The sequence below is a fragment of the Rissa tridactyla genome, chromosome 3, assembly GCF_028500815.1.
Source record: "Rissa tridactyla isolate bRisTri1 chromosome 3, bRisTri1.patW.cur.20221130, whole genome shotgun sequence".
Lineage (NCBI taxonomy): Eukaryota > Metazoa > Chordata > Aves > Charadriiformes > Laridae > Rissa > Rissa tridactyla.
This window is the reverse complement of record NC_071468.1, coordinates 26113519-26132602: the sequence shown is the minus strand read 5'-3', so window position 1 is coordinate 26132602 and position 19084 is coordinate 26113519. Positions and strand designations below refer to the sequence as shown.

The 19084-nt window shown below is 39.8% G+C and overlaps 1 protein-coding gene across 1 annotated transcript in view; it reads left to right on the top strand.

The window, feature by feature from the left end:
- The window catches only part of HHAT (hedgehog acyltransferase), a 156611-nt gene that overhangs the window by 85955 nt on the left and 51572 nt on the right, over positions 1 to 19084 (top strand). Inside the window, exon 11 of the mRNA XM_054196883.1 lies at positions 6375 to 6519. Within this exon, the coding sequence (XP_054052858.1) occupies positions 6375 to 6519 (145 nt within the window). The remainder of the gene's footprint in view (positions 1 to 6374; positions 6520 to 19084) is intronic.

Below are 19084 nucleotides of genomic sequence, written 5' to 3'. Positions count from 1 at the left end.
TGTAAATCCTCCATGACTGGAGGATTGTGATGGAAGGCTATAGGCTGTTACATAGAGACAGGCAGGGAAGATGAGGCGGAGTCACTCTCTATGTTAAGGAGAACCTTGAATGTATAGAAGTCAACTACGACGATTGTGGAAGCTGTATCGAATGCCTCTGGGTCAAGATCAGAGGGGTTGTCTCCAAGTGGGACCTTACAGTAGGTATCTGCTACTGACCTTCAAACCAAGATGATAAGGCCAAGGAAGCAATATTTGAGTAACTTAAGCAAGCTTCGAGTCACCAGAACCTGTTTTTTGTGGGTGTCTTCAACTACCCAGACATTTGTTGGAAGAACAATACAGCAGCTCACATGTCATCTATCAAGTTCATAGAATGCGTGGAGGACTGCTTCCTCATACAAATGTTAGATGTGCCAAACAGGAATGAGGCACTGCTGGACATGCTACTCACAAACCAAGAAAATCTGCTTTGTAATATCTCGGTTAGTGATAGCCTTGTCTGCAGTGATAACAATATTGTGGAGTTTGGGATCCTGCTGAGCACACTGAAGGTTAATACTAAGACAAAGTTTTTAGATTTTAGAAGAGCAAACTTCAGCTTGCTCAGAGCTCAGTTGGGAAGGATTTTGTGGGAAGCTTCCATGGATGATAAAGGAGCTAGTGGGTGCTGGGAGTTTTTCAAGAACGCTCTACTGGAAGCACAAAAACAGTTCATCCCCTTTAAAGGTAAGGGAAGTAGGCAGAGCAAGAGACCCCCTTGGCTTAACTGCAAGCTTCTGAGTCTGCTCAAAATGAAGAGAAGCATACCAGAGATGGAAAAGCAGATGAATGCCCATTGAGAACTACAGGGACATTGCCAGGACACGCAGAGATGCAGTTAGAAAAGCAAAAGTTCAGCTCGAATTGAAATTGGCCAGAGATGTCAAAAAACTACAAGAAAGGGTTCTTCAGGTATGTAAACAACAAGCAGAAACAGAAGGAAAATATTGGCCTGCTGTTAAACAGGTGAGGTGAATTACTCACCAACAACACTGAAAAGGCATAAACTCTCTACACTTTCTTCACATTTGTCTTTACCAGCACTGTTGGCCTCCAGGCCTTGGGAACAAAAATCCAGGTTGATGCAAACACAGACCCACTGTCAGTGAAGGAGGAGTTGGTATGCGAACTGTTACAGAATCTTGACACCGACAAATCGATGGGCCCTGACATTATCCACCTGAGGGTGTTAAGAGAGCTGGCTGACATGGTTGCGAGGCTGCTGTCCATAATCTCTGAGAAGTTGTGGAGATTGGGGGATGTCCCAGAAGTCTGAAAGAAGGCTAACGTCACCCCCATCAACAAGAAGGGCTTAAAGAAAGATCCAGGAAATTACAGGCCCATCAGTCATACTTCAGTCCCTGGGAAAGTTATGGAATGAATCCTCCTGGCGGCTATCACAAGTCAAATGAAGCACGTGATTGGGAAAAGCCAGCACACACTCACCAAGGGCAAATAACACTTGACAAACCTGATCGCCCTCTATGACAAAGTAACTTGCTCTGTTGATGTGGGGTGAACAATGGACGTTGTCTACCTGGATTTCATCAAGGCTTTTGATACCATTCCCCACAGCCACCTCCTAGAGAAACTGATGCGTTACAATCTAGACAAGCGGTCTGTGCGGTGGGTGGGGAACTGGCTGACAGGCCACACCCAGAGGGTGGTGCTAAATTGCCGCTTTTCAAACTGGCAAGGTGTCACAAGTGGGGTCCCCCAGGGATCGATATTGTGCTCAATGCTGTTTAATATCTTCATAAGTGATCTGGATGATGGGATCAAGTGTACCCTGATGAAGTTTGCTGAGTGGGGTAGTGGACACTTTGGAAGGGAGAGCCACCCTGCAGGAAGACCTGGGTAGGTCGGAAGAGTGGGCTAACAAGAACCTTATCAAGTTCAACAAGGACAAGTGTAAGGTCTTGCACCTGGGAAAACGTAATCCAGGAGTGCAGCACAGACTGGGATCTACCTGGCTGGGGAACAGCTCTGTGGAAAGGGACCTGGGGGTCCTGGTGGACAACAAGCTCGCAGTGTGCTGCTGCGGCAAAGAAAGCCAACACAATGCTGGGCTGCATCAACAGGGGCATCACCAGCAGAGATAAAGAGGTCATTAACCCACTATACTCAGCCCTTGTCAGGCCACATCTGGAATACCGTGTACAGTGTTGGTCCCCACTATACAAAAGAGATGTGGACAGGCTGGAGAGGGTCTAGAGAAGGGCCACAATGATCAAAGGACTGGGAAGCCTGCCCTATAAGGATAGGCTGAAAGAATTGGGTTTGTTCAGCCTTGAGAACACCTTATCACTATGTTCCAGTATTTAAAGGGTCTCTACAAAGAAGACGGAGACTCCCTTTTTACAAGGAGTCACATGGAAAAGACAAGAGCTAATGGGTACAAGTTACCCCTGGAGAAATTCGATTGGACACAAAAGGAAAATTTTTCACAATAAGAACAATCAACCACTGGAATAATCTCCCCAGGGAAGTGGTGGGTTCCCCAGAACTGGACGCTTTTAAGATTTGGCTGGACGGGGTGCTGGGCCCATCTTGTTTAGACCATGCTTTTGCCAAGAAAGGTTGGACCATATGATCCTTGAGGTCCATTCCAGCCTGGTATTCTATGATTCTTTTCATGCCTGTCGTCTTGCACCCCTCTCAAAAACATATAGATTTTCACTTTTCAAGGTATTGCACTACATGATAGTATCATTTGTTTTTGTAAGATGACTGTGAAGGCCCAGTTGAGAGAGATCTGATGGTAGACAATTTTGCTAGACCCAACAATGTGCAGGGAGAGGTTTTTCCCAGCATCTGGCAAAAATGTCTGAGGCTGATTTTCCTTTACAGTAGGAATTGAATTGGGATAGTAACCCAAACTCCATTCAGTTCCAGGAAAGATGGCCTGAGCCAGCCTTTTAAAGTCATCTCCTATGTCATGCCGCATGCCTTTGGACTGGGTATCTTGACAATATGTCTCTTTTTTTTGTGTAGTTTAAATGCTACAGCCCATTCATTTCACAGTGTGTGAGGAGATGGGGTGATTAGTAAAAGTAAAGTATGATAAAGTATTGATGCAAGATTACAAGCATCAAGGAAGGATGCAAATATAAGGGGTTCAGCCAGACAGCCACGGCTTCGTTGTCATTTTAACACTACGTGCTCTTTTGCCACTCTGTCTTCTGGCCATATTTGCAACAAGAAAAGAGGAGAGAGAAAGAGACAGCAATAAAATCCACAGAAACACCGCAAATCCATTGCAGCTGCTTGTATTGTTGCAATGGAACATGTTGTTAAAAGTGTTAAATAGCATAATGAAGAGTTGTGGGTGTGGAGGGTTTTTTTAATTTTGTCTGCTGATGAAAACAACTTGCTGTATATTCAGAAAAATTCACATGCTGGTAGATATTTAAATCACAAATGTTATTATGGATTATCTAGACCAGCCTCATTCCTTTTTCATGGATAAATTAATGCTTCCAGCATGTTAATTTGAGCACAATAGCTGCTCAGGTTAGCTTTTTCTAGATGACATGAGGTGTTTAAAGAAGGTTTTCTTTTTTTACCTTCGTTGCAGCTGGGTAAAAGCTGCATTGACATTGAAGACTCTCAGGAAAATGTGTACTGCTTTTTGGATCAATGCCTAGCAAAGTTAATGGAAATTAGCTATAGCAAAACCCAGAAAGAGTTCAGTGTTTGTCTAAACTGTTTCTGTCTTAAACTACTCCTTTATACCTTATAAATGACCAAAGGCTTTTATGGTCTGCACTACAGTTAACTTGTATTGTTTAACATATAGCGCTTTTGTAGAGGGTGATGCATTATATGTGACAGTTTTATTTATTTTTTAGTAACTATATTCATTGTTTTTTAAGAAGGTGGCAGAGCTTTTTTAGCTATTCATATTGTTTGTCTTAGTTGGACTGCTTTCGGTTGTAAAATAGGCAGACCTCACAAACTTACCAGGTCTACTCAGTGCTTTGGTGGAAAATGCAGTCCAACACCAGCTGTCTGATGGGTTGTCCGTCTCTAACTCTTTTACAGATTTACCAGAAGATTCCTTTTTTCCCCCTTTCCTAATTAAAACCATTTCTCTCTACAATTGATGAATAAGTTTGATAGACAAAGGGAGAGTGTAAGGTACATCTGATGATAGACCATGCTGTATAGATAAGCTACAGCTCAATCAGAATTAATCAGCATGGTGTAAGAAGTGTGAACTGAAGGAGAATGTTTTGGAAGTCCTTGGGCAGCTTTGGAGATGCAAAGTACTAGAAAGGGAAGGAGTTGTTTCAGTAAGTAACCGTTGGTGCCTGTGAATATTTATATAATTATCTTATATTCCCTACCCTTCTCCTATGATGCCCTAATTTTCATCCAGAGTTTTCAGAGAAAAATCTCAGTCTCTGTTCTCATACGTGAATGTTTTTCATAGTGTTGTATGGAAGGTTGACTATTGCTGTATTGCGCATGCAGCCTTATACAGCTTATCTAGCCCCATTTTTGTGCTGACTCAGACTGACCCATACACTAGATATAGCTCTGACTGGGGCTAACATTCAATTTACCAGGGATATACTTTGCAGTCATGTGTTAAAATTGTGTTTTTATGCTTGTAGCTGTGATACATTTGAAGACTTGTCACTTTATAATCTAGTAGTTGAAACACTTGTTTTGATGCTTACAAAACTAGCAATTTAATTGTCTAGGAATGTATTTTTAGGTCTGCTTTGAGCATGCGTTTATGTTGTTTCAGGTATCTGAGCATGAATTCCGGTCTGGTTGCAGATATTAAAGATTAATTACTGCTCTTTATTTTTTGATGCTGCAGTCACAAGACTTTGTTTTCTGCAACATCAACGTTTATGATGTGAAGGCTGAGCAGCTCCAGATATTTTCCTTAGTTCCCAAGCCCTGGCAAATGCTCATCACTTCATACAAAGCATTCAGTCTTTTGCAGCTTCAGGCACTATGTAAAGAGGCTTTCAGCCTGGGGCCATGATGAACAAGATATTTTTCTTATGCAGTAATGAGACAATGTTTCCTTGTGATGTGCTATAATGCTCTTTAAAATTTGTTCTAACAGCTGAACGTTGGAGGAAGCAAAACCTTTCTCATCCTTCTTTAACCATCTTCTTGCAGTCTACGTGCTGCACTCACACCTCAGGTGATAATGCAAAATATAGATTCAGAAAAATATAAACTAGTATATGATGGAGAGAGACCTACTTTATTTGTATCATTAGAACAGCAGTACCAAAAACTTTGTAACAGATGTTTACACTTCTCGAACAGGAGCAGTAATATTTGCACTGAAAAAAAATTTGGGGATTGCATGTGTATTTAAATCTTTTTTTTAATATGGAAGTATCTGTTTATTAATACTCGTTGTGATAACCGGTTCTGATCTTACTCTAGAATCTTTCAGTGAAGTCTTATTAATGAACCAAAGCATGAGTGGCTTCTGAAGTTGTTTGATGCTGTTTGTTTTATACTGAGGTGGCTTTACTCCATATGGGAACCTATTGGATAGCATTATCCATCCCAGCATGTTGTTACTGTTTGTTTCCATCAGCAAAAATTCATCAAGGAGTACATTTAATAAGAAAAGAGTTAAGACATAGAATGTATAGAACTGTGTCCAGTTTTGGGCTCCTCGCTAGAAGACAGATATGGGCATGCTGGAGTGAGTCCAGCAAAGGGCCACAAAGATGGTAAAGGGACTGGAGGATCTGCCATAAGAGGAGAGGCTGAGAGAGCTGGCACTGTTCAGTACAGAGAAGACAAGGCTCAGGGGGAATATTGTCCATGTGTATAAATACCTAATTGTAGAGGGGAAGAAGACAAAGGCAGACTCTTCTCAGCGCTACTTAGTGACAGGACAAAAGGCAGTCAGTTTGCTGAAATACAAGACATTCTATTTAAACATAAGAAAATCTTTTTTACTGTGAGGGTAGTCAAACACCGGCACAGGTTGCCCAGTGAGGTTTTGCAGTCTCTGTCGTCAGAGGTATTCAAAACCCTACTGGACGCAGTCTTGAGCAGCCTGCTGTAGCTGAGCCTGCTTTGCTGACCTTTCTAGGTCACTTCCAGAGGTCCCTTCCAACCTCAGCTATGATTCAACACCGCTTTTTATTGTGAAGTTTTACCCAAACTTAAGTGGCATCAGTGGGAGTTCTGCTAGATATTTTAAAAGCTTTGGGATCTATTCCATAAGGATTTGAACTTCTGTATAAAAGTTGTTTGTCATAACTACAATGTCTTTTTCTAACGTTGCGTGAAAAACTGTAGGGGTTTTTAACTTCATCTGCACCTTTTGTTTTGCCCCTTAGGAAAGTTTCTTCTCGCCAAGAATTCGTCGTCGACTTCATGCTGTCCTAGCATCTGTTAGCACTTCAATGTTGATTTTATCAAATCTAATATTTCTTGGAGGAAATCATGTTGGAAAAATCTACTGGAACAGGATCTTTATTGAAGGCAAGTTTATTTTTATGTGCTTTTTAGGTAACAGAACTTTCCAAATATTACCTTGGGTGGGCTAAGCCAGGTTCTTTTCTCAGTGCACTAACTGGGAGAAACTTCTTTTCTGTTCTGTTCAAAACTGTCAAAAATCTGTCTGACAAAATCTAAATAACTATGCAGGCTGTGTGACTACAAAGAAACATTGCTTTTCTTCCATCAAATCTGGAAAGAGAATTATCCGGCTGTTCTGTCAGTGAAATCACTGAAGATCAAATAATAAATGTGTGACAAGTTAGCCAGGCTGGATTTTTTTTTTCTGCTCTGCATTTCAGGTGCATCAGTAAGGACAGGCATACTAAAGCCAACCCTATAGATTCTATGGAAGGTTAGTGAATGAGATCTGCATAATACAGCATAATTGAGCAGTTAAAGTTTTTTTGTAGTTTGTAGTGGATCTGTTGTCAGCGTAGAGACCTTCTGACTATTGAGGACAGAGTTTGAGGACAGGGGAACTTGGGTGACAGGATCAGCCTGTGATGTTGCTAAATAAGCAGTATGCAGCATTGTGCTGTGAGCTGACTTGGGAGACAAATCCAGCTTTAATTGTTTTTTTGCCGGAGTTCAACGTAAGTGAGACCAGTTTTCTTCTCAGGTTCTTATTGCTGCCAGAGCCCCACATTGTCAAATAAAGGTCTTGTAGAGGAATATTTCTTCATCATGAGGGAAGCACTAATAGGCTTCTGTGCCTAGAAGCGCTCTCCTACAAAGACCACCACTGTCTGTTGCTCCTTCTTGCAATGTTGTCTCCTCTTGTTCCTTGCAATGGTTTAGAGGTCAGCTCTGGAGTTCCAAGGTCCTACTTAAGCATCCCAAAATAATGAAACTATTAAAAAGTAAGTTATGTACATAAAATTAACAATTCCTCTTCTGAACTCAATCAAAAAACATTCAAACAACCCTAAGAAAAGTACATTTTTAGCATAAAATATAGTGAACCTTTTTGTTAATACTAAGCAGGGAAAATGGGGTGAATTGCTTGCTTATGTTTGGTTTTTACTTTTGAAACATAAAAGATTTGTTTTCTGTTTTCTTAAAAGGGTTTCATTTTCTCTTAAATTATTTCCTCCCAGTTATTTGGCTAATAGTTTCAGTAGAAAAAAATAGCTGTGAGAGTAAGTTTGGAAGTAAGGTTAGACATCACTCATCACTCTTATCTGTTTTTTAAAAAAAAAGCACCGGTGAAATTTTTCAGTTCAGGTTTGTAACTTGGCATTTCACAGTTTGTAAATATAATTGGTATTTGTAGATCACTAACAAAATTAGTCAAGAACATATATGTTAAACTCAAGCAATAAAATGCATCTCAGAGCAGAAATCAGATCTCCAGGTTTAGGTGCAACTTCAGGTGTTGTGCATGGCATATCCAGGTCTGGCAAGTAAATGAACCTCAGAATATCAGTATTTTAAAACCCTAAGCACCCAGTGTATAGCATTTTGTAGTCAGGAATTTTGAGTTCTATTTTATAATATCTAAAAACAGTGCTTGGAGAGCAGCTTTCCATTAGCATGTGTGTGACAGTGATGCAAATTTAAGATGAGTAACTCTTAAAAGAAAGTTTCACTGAAGCTGAAGATGTATAAAATGCACTTCTAGTTTTGCCCTTTGGTTATTGAGGAGGATCTACTGTGTTCTTTTGCAAAGACTAAGTATTATCAAAAATCTATACAGCTGTCTAAGAGTGGGGTGGAGAGGACATGAGCATGAAAGCAATTAAACCCCAGAACAGCATAGTCAATGCAAGGAGGACCACGCAAGTGAGCTACCTGTGTTCCCAAAGCTTTGTGGATTGCTTCTAGGAACAAGATTTAGATGAGGTTGTTTCTCACATGCGGCAAGCTTTGGATGCTGCAATGCCCCTTGCCATGCCATAGTTATCCCTTCTCTTTTCCCAGAATTCTGCCTTGACTGATACTTGGACTGCTTTGCAACATCTTGGCAGTGCTTTCCACAGTTCACATACCACTGACAAAGAAAGTTTTTCTTTGAGCATGCCAGGTAGCAGTATTTTTTAGCATTTGCTTTCCTTTTGTGAAAAATAAATTAAATTTACCTGGATTCAAAATTAATTTCTGTACATCATTAAAATCGCTATTGCCAGAATTGCAAGAGCAGAGGTGTGTGTGTCTTACATGTATGAGTATTTGTTCTTAAATTTGTTCTCAAACTGTTCGGACCAGCCTTAGTGCTTGTTTCTAAAACTTAACTTGGCCCCGTAAGTTATTTACCAGGAAAAATGTTCCTGCAACAAGTGTTTGCTTTGACTTTTTTTAGTAAGACTTTTCTCATAAGAGACAATGTCATTCTAATAAGAAAGCAGGAGAAATGTCTTCTATATAACAAACTGGTTTTAATCCTGCATTCAGAGTAATTAATTAATCCTTCACTTTAAAATGAGAGGCTCCAACAAGGGGGGTTCTTTTTGGAAGGGCCATCTCTTGGGACCAGCTCTGTGCAGTGCTTTTGTTTAGAAGGCTGAATTATCTTAGCAAGCAAGGACAAATGCAGTAAGCTGGGAGGGGACACAAGTATATTGGGTGACAAAGGTATGAAATGCTTCCTGCACTTCCTCTGGTTTTCAAGGAAGAGAGCCCAGATCAATGAGGAAAGTGCACGGTGCATGTCAGGTGTATTTTACTTTGAATAGCTGTCTGAAAACTGGACAGCCGTCATTTAACTTAACTGTAAACCAGTACTTTAACTATCCAGTCTACCTTGCCAAATTGTGAGAACTGCCTCTCTTTAGGGCAGTTCATCCCACGTACATCTATTTTAGCATGGGATGAGATGCATTGTCACTCTTCACTGACTTCAGAGGCATTTTGTACAGGCTAGTTTAGATTGAATTGGATGTCCAACCTTTGAGAAGGTGTCCTTTAGTACATGTCCAGCCAAGAGTGAATTTCACCCTTGGTTAGAAATGATTTACCACAGGAATACAGAACAGCTGGCTGGGCGGAATTCCTGCAGTGAAGGGTACCTGACTGTTCTACCAGATCGCAAACTTTGTGCATCAACAGCATCATACCACTTACAACAAAAATAGACCTTATGCCAAGGTGCATTGACAGCAGTGTAAAATGCATGAAATGACCTCTTCTCATACATGATGTTCTGAAGGTTAAAGTGAAAATATGTCCAGTTTTGGTTACAGCAGCTCAAAAAAATAATAATCATCTGACAATTAGGGAGAGGGAAATACAGCAAGATGATTTGAAGTTTAGGAGCCATGAGCCTGAAATAAATGGGATTGTTTTATTTTGAGAGGAAAGTATTGAGGGGAGAAATAGGTACATAGAAGTTTCTGCAAAGAAAATGTTAACAAGCTATTCTGTATCACCAGTGAGGTCAGGAGAAGAAAAAACCTGTAAAATGTAGCAAGGAAGCTTTGGTTGAGGTAGGAGAAACTTTCAAACTGTAAGGCATGGAGAGTATTGAAACACATTACCTAGGTAAGCTTTTGGTTTGCCAGCTTTGGAGGACAGTCTCCAGGTAGACAAAAATCTGTCTAGCAATGTAGAAAGTACTGATATCATCGTGATATAGGAGGAACCTCTGAATGGCCTCCAGACCCATTCCAAGTCCTGTTTTCTCTTGATGGTTCATCAGCAGATACAGCTGTTTACATGGAAGAGAAATCTATGTACAGCACAGCAGGATTGTCATTTGGATTTATGTGTTTCTTCAGTAAGTTAAAGACCACAGTAAGGTACAAAAACGCAGTTTCAGTAGTTTTATGGCAGTTTCTTTTTGAAGGTTGATGGTCTGATGGGGGGAAAAAAGCCCATAGTGCTGTGGTTGAGGTGCAGCTTAGTGGAAGTCGTGGTGCAACTTTAAACTACCGACAAATACTCTTATGGAAAAGTCTGAAATTATTTGCGGTTTCTTTTGTTCTAGCATTTAGGGTGAAATGCATAGTGTCGTATATGAATATTTCATTAGATAAATTTCTGAGAGCATTTAAAACCAATTGTAATACGCAAAACTAAAGCTGATTTCTCAGTGTCTAATATTTGTTCATTAATTGAAGATGGTGAAGCCTTTATTTTGCCTCCAGTTTTCCCTTTCAGCTTGCTTTGAAGCAAAAGCAGATTTATGCTGATCAGAATTCAGTTATTTGATTAATTTGTAGGGATAAGAAAATATTTTCTCATCACTACTAGGTGGTTACCTGGCCTACTTTATGGAGGCAGAAAGCCTTAGGACTTCTTCCCACCTGTGCAACACTATCTCCGATTGTGTTTCACAGGACATCTTAGACATTGATTTGCAAGCCGGAATTTCCATGATACAAGATACAAGATTCAAAGGCTTGAGTGAACCAAAGAGTTTGGTATAACACGCATAAATGTGGAATTTTTGGCTTCCTTCGTCAGAAACAGTAGACCATTATTTTATGATATTAAATTTAAATGATGCAGTATTGAAGATTATTCTCAGAATTTATATTTGTTTTGTTTTATGTAAATCACATAGTGAACGAATTGAGAATTGAAAGGGTATCAGGATCCTTCGAGGCATCATCCTGGACTGCTGTTGTCTCTAAGTTTTGCCCTTGATTTTGAAGACAGTGAAATTAGGTCCTTTTTCTACAAAAAATTTACTTGTATATTAGTGGTTGAGGTGCCTTTCGATATTCAACAACTAAATCATTTAAAAACCACAACTTATTCTGTAGCTCCACTGCTGTGTGAGATGTTGATAACAAAAAAAGATGAGAGATTCCTGTACCAGGTGTTGTATGCTCTTGTCTCTCTCATGTAAGAGCACGTCTACCTATTAGATATGTTGCTGATCATATGCCTCATTTGCTGCAATAATGAGTGTAGGAAAAACATCTCAGGATGATCAGCAGTTCATATGACAGCATCTTTCCCTTCAGAAACTACCTGAATATTGCTAGTTAGCTTAGTTAACAGAGTGAACACATTTTAAGGGCTGAAGGAAGCTAATAAAAAGAGTTGGAGCAAAGTAGTTAGAACTTGTGACTAAACAGGGTTTTGTTGGACTTTTGAACTCTGAGGTGTTGCTGGATAACATACAATGATGTATTAGGCACCCTATTGCACTTCAGCTTCTGGTAGCAGCCATATCTGTAGATACCTAGCTATGAAGGGGCTTAAAGGTGTAGGAGGAATGAAATCACGTAGCAAAGGACCTCAAAGGACCACAAGACCTATCAGCTGAGGCATCTGTGTGACTGTGTGATACTTTGCTATCTGTCTTTGCATCCCTTGCAAAGCCCTCATCCAATTTCTTTGCAGCTGAAAGAAAAAGGAGGGGTACTTCAATGATTGGCTGTTCAGCATTATCATCATTTGTGTTTTCAGACGGCCCTTGTTTTCATTTGGAAGCTTCTGCTGTAGAGTAGCTGGCATATGGTCTTCCACATTCCTGTTCCTCCAGATTTTCACTTTCCCTGAGAAATCCCACTTGCTGCTGTTATGCAGAAACTTACTTAAGGTCATTTTTTCCAAAAATACATTTATGAATGCAATATTGATGGATTGCATAATTCAGAGAAATATCGCGTAGTGGCAGGAATAGTACTGGAGATGTCACATTTTTCCAAATGATTCATTCCTCTTCATGCACAAAGGAAACTTGTTTTTACAATCATTTATGTGACCTTGCTTGGTGGGTGCAGTTCATTGGAAAGTGAACTGGCAAAATACCAAGAAAAATGCATTTTGGTCTCCATTAATAAGGAGGCAGTAATTATTTTTTTTTTTTTTCCCCGTCACCTCCCAAAGATGAGAGCCGTAGAAAAGCAAATGCTCTTATGGTTTTGGGAGGTTTTTTGAAGTTGAAACTATAAAGCATGTTCTGCCGTTTTCTGTTGAATCCCGTTGGTTTGAGCCTCCATTTTGTGTGCAAACTGTTGGTGCATGAAAATTGTTGGAGCATTGCTGTGTTTAAATTTAGCCGTTCCTGTTGAATCTCAGTAGTTTACCGTTTGTGTTCACAGTCTTAGGTTCTGATCCTGCAATCATATCAATGCAGAAAGATCCTTCTATCTAGAAAGTCCCAGAACATGTGCAGACACGTCTGCTGGGATCAATATGATTGCAGGGTCGGAATCAGTCACAAAGAACCTACATCTGATATACCATGTAAAAGCCTTTATTTTACATATGGCATGTATAAGTACAAAAATGCAGGAGAGGCTACTCTGTGACCGCATGTACAGAGTTCACTGTTGTGCATTATGTTGTATGTGACTTACAGAACTAAGGAAACTACGCTGCACACAGAAAACGGGGAGTTGTTCCTACATCATGCTGCCTCCTTGGCAATCTACGGCTCTTTTATAAAAAGACAAGAAGTTTGCTATGTAATGACTTTTGCCGATCACAGGCAAAAAGCCTCCAGATTTTCTATGACTTGGGGAAGGTTCGTGCAACCTTTTTCTTATCATTGTAATGATGACAGTAAAGTGTAGGATGGACAATGGTTGGGTTGGCCAAGTCCATCTTGCAGATGTAACCCTGCTGATACCAATGTGCTTAGTGTGGAACCTGGAATGAATGATACCACCAAACATGCGCGTTCTGCTTGTGTAGCAGATCAGTACATGGTGTTTTAGCATAGTCTTTCAGAAACTGAAGTAGTTTGAGTATGTAGATCCTTTATGACTTAAACATAGCATAAACATAAGAAATAAAACTAGTTTTTCTCTCAAAAAGCTTAAAATTGCCATGACCTCATGATTGCTTGTCAACATGTAATTCAGCTTGTAATTCCTATAGCAGAGCTCAGCAAAGAAGTAAGAGGGTGGGAATGGTTTTAAAATTCATGGGAGAACTTTTTTAAAAAAATAATCTTGTAATGCCTCTAGAGTGCCTTTCTCTTTTGCGTCCTTATGCACATAAAGTACAATGACCGACACATCAAAATGTAGGAATACCCTTGGAACCATGTTTTCTTGAAACTGTTCTTTGGGAATTACGAAAAAGGCAGGAATAGTGCTCCTCATTTCCCCTTTGAGCTGTAGATTAACTGGCAGGGACTGGGGCGCAGGGCTGCCAGAAGGATTGGTGGTGTTGCTTCCAAAAGCAACGCTGGAAGATAGGAGTGTGGCTGTGGTTATGCCAAACTTTTTTTGTCATGCATGACCATCAAGAGTAATTTTTGAGGACCGTTAGCTTTCTTTTCTACTCCAGGCCCTGCTCATCCTGGGTGTTGAGGGGAGATAATTTTGACCATACCTTGCAGAGGAAGAAGTGTAGTGACCCACACTGAGCACAGTTGTTTCTCTTCTCTGCCATTGCACATGCTGGCTCTTGCCATGCAAAATAACCCAGCCAAGAACCTTAGGAGGACAGAGGATGGTCACAGTTTTGTCTTCTCATTCCCCTGGTTTTTTGCCAGACACAGCAAAAGTCTCACAAGGACTCACAGTAACATAGCCTGGTAGAAAATATTTGAATTGCTGTTTTATACTTACTGTGTCACTACGCTTATTGGGAAATTTATACATAAATGTACTCAGGGATATGGTGGCGTGTATGTAACTGATTCGTAAGAGCCATAATTTCAGCTAAGAACTTGGAACCGTTGAGAAAAGTTCTCTGAAGAATGATGCAATCTTCTTCTTTTCCCTTATTCAGAAATTTCCAGGAGTCTTGTAGCTGCTAGTTCTTTCTCATCATTGAGTCCCTTTTCTTCCTTCTGTTAGTTCCTTTCATCTGTCTTCAGATTTGAACTAGTCCTGACTATTTCACTTTTTACAAGCTCATTGAGAGAACAGTTCCCAAATACAGAAAGTATCCATCTAACAGCAGGAGCTGGAACACCAGCTGTATTTTGCTTTGCAATCATTGAGACTTTCATGACAACTTTCTAAGTTATTTATTTCCTGAAAAGTGATGTTAAAACAGCATTGTGGGGTTCCACAATACTGCCACTTGGAGACTGCTAGATCAAATTTTCTCAGCATATAGGAAAAAAAGACCTTTTTTTTTTTTTCCAAATGCCAACCCTGCTTATCAGCTTGAGATCAGAAATTCAAGCTGTGTTCATTCTGGCTCTTGCATCTTTAGATGTTCCTAACAATTCTGTTGTGAAGGTGCATGGGCCACAGAGGAGGCAGATCCTCTTCCAAAAGTTGTATTGCCTGTGCAACAGAATGAAAAGCAGTTAAGAGCTTATTTTTCTCGCCGAGGAAGCTAGACAGGAGTTTTTACTGTGCCACAGCACAGTTCTGCTGCATAAATAGGCGACAATTTTACACTAACACTGTTTTGTCTGTAATTCTGTTCTAGGTTCACAAACAAAAATAGTTGTCTCAGGCTATTTTAGCATCTTTCACTTTATCTTTGAATGAATTTATTTCAACCATCCTTAAATAGCCACTGCTTTAAAGAATAGGAAAACTAAAAGTGCAAGAATCCTGTGAAAAATTGTCTGATCTGATTAGACATTCTCTCATTGTCTTGACTGTTGGTTTTTTGGGTGGGGTTTTGGTTCTGTGTTGGTTTTTTGTTTGGTTGGGTTGGTTTTTTTTGAGAGGGAGGGAGCAAAACATTGTACCCATATTTGATAAAATTTATAGACTTATACCCTCATAAATGCTAACAGTTCTGCAAAATGTCTTCTAGCCCCTGTCATTACGTTTCTGACTAAATTGCATGCTGGGGCGCGTTTTCTTAGTGCACTTGGTCCCAGACCACAAAGATCTGAAACTGTGCAGAGTTGGGATTTAAGTTCATGCCCAACTTGGAGTATATCAAACTTTATGTGGACTTATCGAACCCCATGAGAAACAGCACCATACAGTGGGGCAGACTTAGCTCTGATGTCCCTAAGGAAGCACCGTGAGGGCAGAAGTGTGTCTCCTTTCTAAACAGCTGGGATTTTTTGCTCAGTGTTACACCACTCTATTGATAGTCTTGCTATCTAGGGTGGCGCCTGTAAAGAAAGGATGGATGAGCAGGGAGGAACATGGCTTTACTACTTTTCTGATCTCTTTGGGCACTGTCTTCCCCTGAGAAAATGGAGAGATGTCTGACTCTAACTCGTAAAACCTCAGTTCTGTCTGCTGCAGAGGCTGCACCCCTGGGGTACGGTGCTCTCCAGTGCTATCACGTGTGTGACTTCCGATGACCGTTTAAATACATGGTTTTGAAGGGCATGGTCCAGGTCCACCTAAGCTAAGTGAGACCAGATCAAATTAGACTACTAAATGGCACAGTTCCCAGACTTAACTTCAATAATCCTAGAAATTCTACATTTTTCTGTTAGTGTGTGTATGTGTGTGTTTAAGTAGCAGTATGTAGGTGAGATATTAGACTAAATAAATGCAAGAAATATTAATGTCTTAAATACAGCTGTAAAGTCAGAGATCACTATAAGTGTTCCCGGTTATTGTGACAAATTACAGCTGATGCCTGCTGTTCATTCTATAGTGAAAAATTATAAATTTCCGATCAGGGAAATTCCTCAAGAATATTTCTTCCAAGAAAATAATGGACTTCTAGTGTTAGAGTAGTTTTTATTTAATAAACTTTATTCCATATTATCTTTCTTTTCCTTTTCTCACTCACTTCTAAAATTCCTAAAATAAGGAGAGCCTGTGCTTGATACCCAGTTGTGACTTGTTAGGTTGTGGATTAGGTGTTGAATTTTCACTGTTAGTGGGCTAGTTTAAAAGCCTGATACAAACGTCTTAGCCCTCCATGCTTTAACAAGATCCGTTTTATTTCTGACAGTTGTTGAGATACTCAAGTCTTTTTTTTCTACAAATCTCTGTCAAGCTGCCAGACCTGTGTGTTTCTGCCCATTCTACTGGTTAGCAGTAAATAGTGGGAGTCATTTGTAGCTACAGAGTAGCACACCAGTATTTAAGTGTCTTAAGCAGAAAATATGCTCTGTTGTTAATAACTGATTTAGTTATTTTGATTTTTTTTTTTGAAAGCGACTTCCTTATTTTTGCAGCTTGCATGCAAAAACCGATAAATAACATGATAGGCTTTTTTGTATTGTTAACAGCCATGCTCCTAACCATACAACAGCAGTGGACTATTGATTTTTATTACTTCTGCCCTCTTTCATGTGATTTTTATTAGGCCCACAGCTAAGCCTTCTGTCAAATATAATAATCCTTGTGCAAATTCTAACTTAGGCTTTGAAGCAATCCTAGGAGAAGAGTGACCTGTGTATTATAATACAAATTATCCATAAAAATACTCCCACTGGTGGGACTTTTATGTCTGAATAAAGTTTTATCTTGCATCTGGATTGGACAAAAACTGAAATCATGGTACTTGTGTATGGACTATTGTGGGAGAGGATTGTTTGTCTCTTTAGAAATAGTAGTAAAGTGTTATTGAAGTAACTGCATTGTTCAGATGGAAAAATATCTTCTTTAGTAGTTCTTAACATTGAAAGAAAAGTGTAAGTGTATTGTTCCATTACGTGCAGGTTAGTATGCATCCTACAGTGAGGAATAGTTTGCAAATAATTGAAAATGTTTTAAACTTGAATATTGTGACTATTATGCTTTGCCAAGCCCACTGTCTTTTAGTAAATAGTCAAGGCATCTTCTATTTAACAAATAGCGTGTATGTAAATGGTTGAAAACCAGTATATCAGGAAATCATAATGTTGTTCCCGTGGCTATTACCTTTGATTTAAAATGCTTAAAACAGTGATCTTTGTTCTAGCACATCTGTTGCACGCAGCTGAGAATATTTTATATATAAGAACTGCCTCAGTTATGTTTTAATATAGCAAATCAGAAATTAAAACTTACATGTGGAACAAGATAATACTCGAGACACAGGCACCATTCGTTACAGATGAAGTCCAATATGTGTATATCTTATTTTTTTACTCCTATATTGAAACAGGAGAAAATTTGCTCATTCCTGCCCAAATAGCTTGTTTAAATGCTTAAGAACAGTTAAACTGTAGACTGATTAGAAATGTGGAAAATGAAATGACTGAAAACCTCTAGAGAATTGTTAATGGCATGTACAGTCTTTCGCCTTAGCTTCAGTTCAAATTTTTTCCAGGTCAGGAGCAACCGAGAGTTTCTACAACCTGATAGTTTTTTCCATGTGTCTGGTATACAAACTGGGAAGAAGGGTTTGGATAAGGTTGCTGTTGTTTAGCAAGAACTCTGCAGTATCAGGGTGGGTCTGCAAGCTGCTCTAGCAGTGGAATAAGCTTGGAGACTGAACTTCTCTTGTCAATAGTTTGGCCATTTGAATACACAGCTATTGCATAAAAGCTATGAAAAAAGTTAGGGATTCAATTTTTGTCACACCCCAGATGTGCTAGGAGTATTTGCATGGTGGTTTGGAAATTATTTCCTGCAAAAGCAGTCTCCATCTAGCTGATCTTATTTCTAGCCTTACTAACGATGTCCTAGTGGAATGAGATTTGGCCAATGTTGCATATTAAGTCAGGGACACAAGTAGATGGAGAAACCAGGAATCGTGAGTCCTACTCACTAAATTCTCCTTCCATGAAAACTTAATGGTTATAACTTGAGCTCTATAATTAATATCTTGTTGTGGACCGGCCATGTGGTACACTGATAATGGCTAACCTTGCCAGTGCAGAGTAAGGGTTTCATGCTAGACGTTGAGGGTCTGTCTTCATTTTTCTTGGATGAGCATGCAGGAGAAACAGAGAAAGCAGTATTCGTTAGTTAAATGGGACAAATTCAGGTATTACAAGCGAGCTGTGGCTAAAGACCCTCAAAAGTCTTTTTAAAAGTGCAAATATTCCTTCAGCATTGTGGCAGACTGTCATGTGGACCAAGTTTTAGTACATTGGCCAGTCCTGGCATGCTCGAAGGTCTGTCTTCTCCAGTATTATGTGTCATGCTAGCACCCAAACCAGATGCTCCGGAAAAGAGCATAAGGAACAGACCAGATCTGGAGAGTGCAGAACAGCAAAAGCTTTTGTTACAGTGAGAGCCAGTACACACCTCAGTCTGAGCAGTGCAAGCTAGGAGGGGCAAGGTTGTGTAAACATGGTCCTTTTGCTTCTCTTTTAGTAGGACTGGGGAAGCTCTTGGCAGGGATGAAAGCCGCTTGGGCTTCATTGAAAATCTGGTCAGTGAATGTGTTGCTGACTTTGAGTACGGTGAACACCCTCATGCCCAGGGCAGGACGTAATTGCTGAGCAGCACTGCATAATTGCATAGGGCAGTACATAATGTTACACCTCCCTGAAACAGCAGGATTTAATTTCTCTTATGGAACTGAGGAAGCAGTCATCATTTCTTTATCTTACAAATATATGTTTGGTCTCTGCACTCTTCTGCTATTGACAGAGGAGTCAGATATTTTGGCTTAACTACAACTAAAGCCTGAGAACAAAAGACAAAAGCTAATTAATATTCTTTTGACTGCTGCTTGAAGGAACGGAGCTGTATTCTCAGCTCCTTCTTAAGCTCCAGTGGAGATTAAAAAACGACAATTACTATGAGGGAGAACAAGAAAAAAAAGAAATGGAAACAAGGCATATTCAGCCAAAATAAAGGTCTGTCCTAAGCATTTCTTCACACTG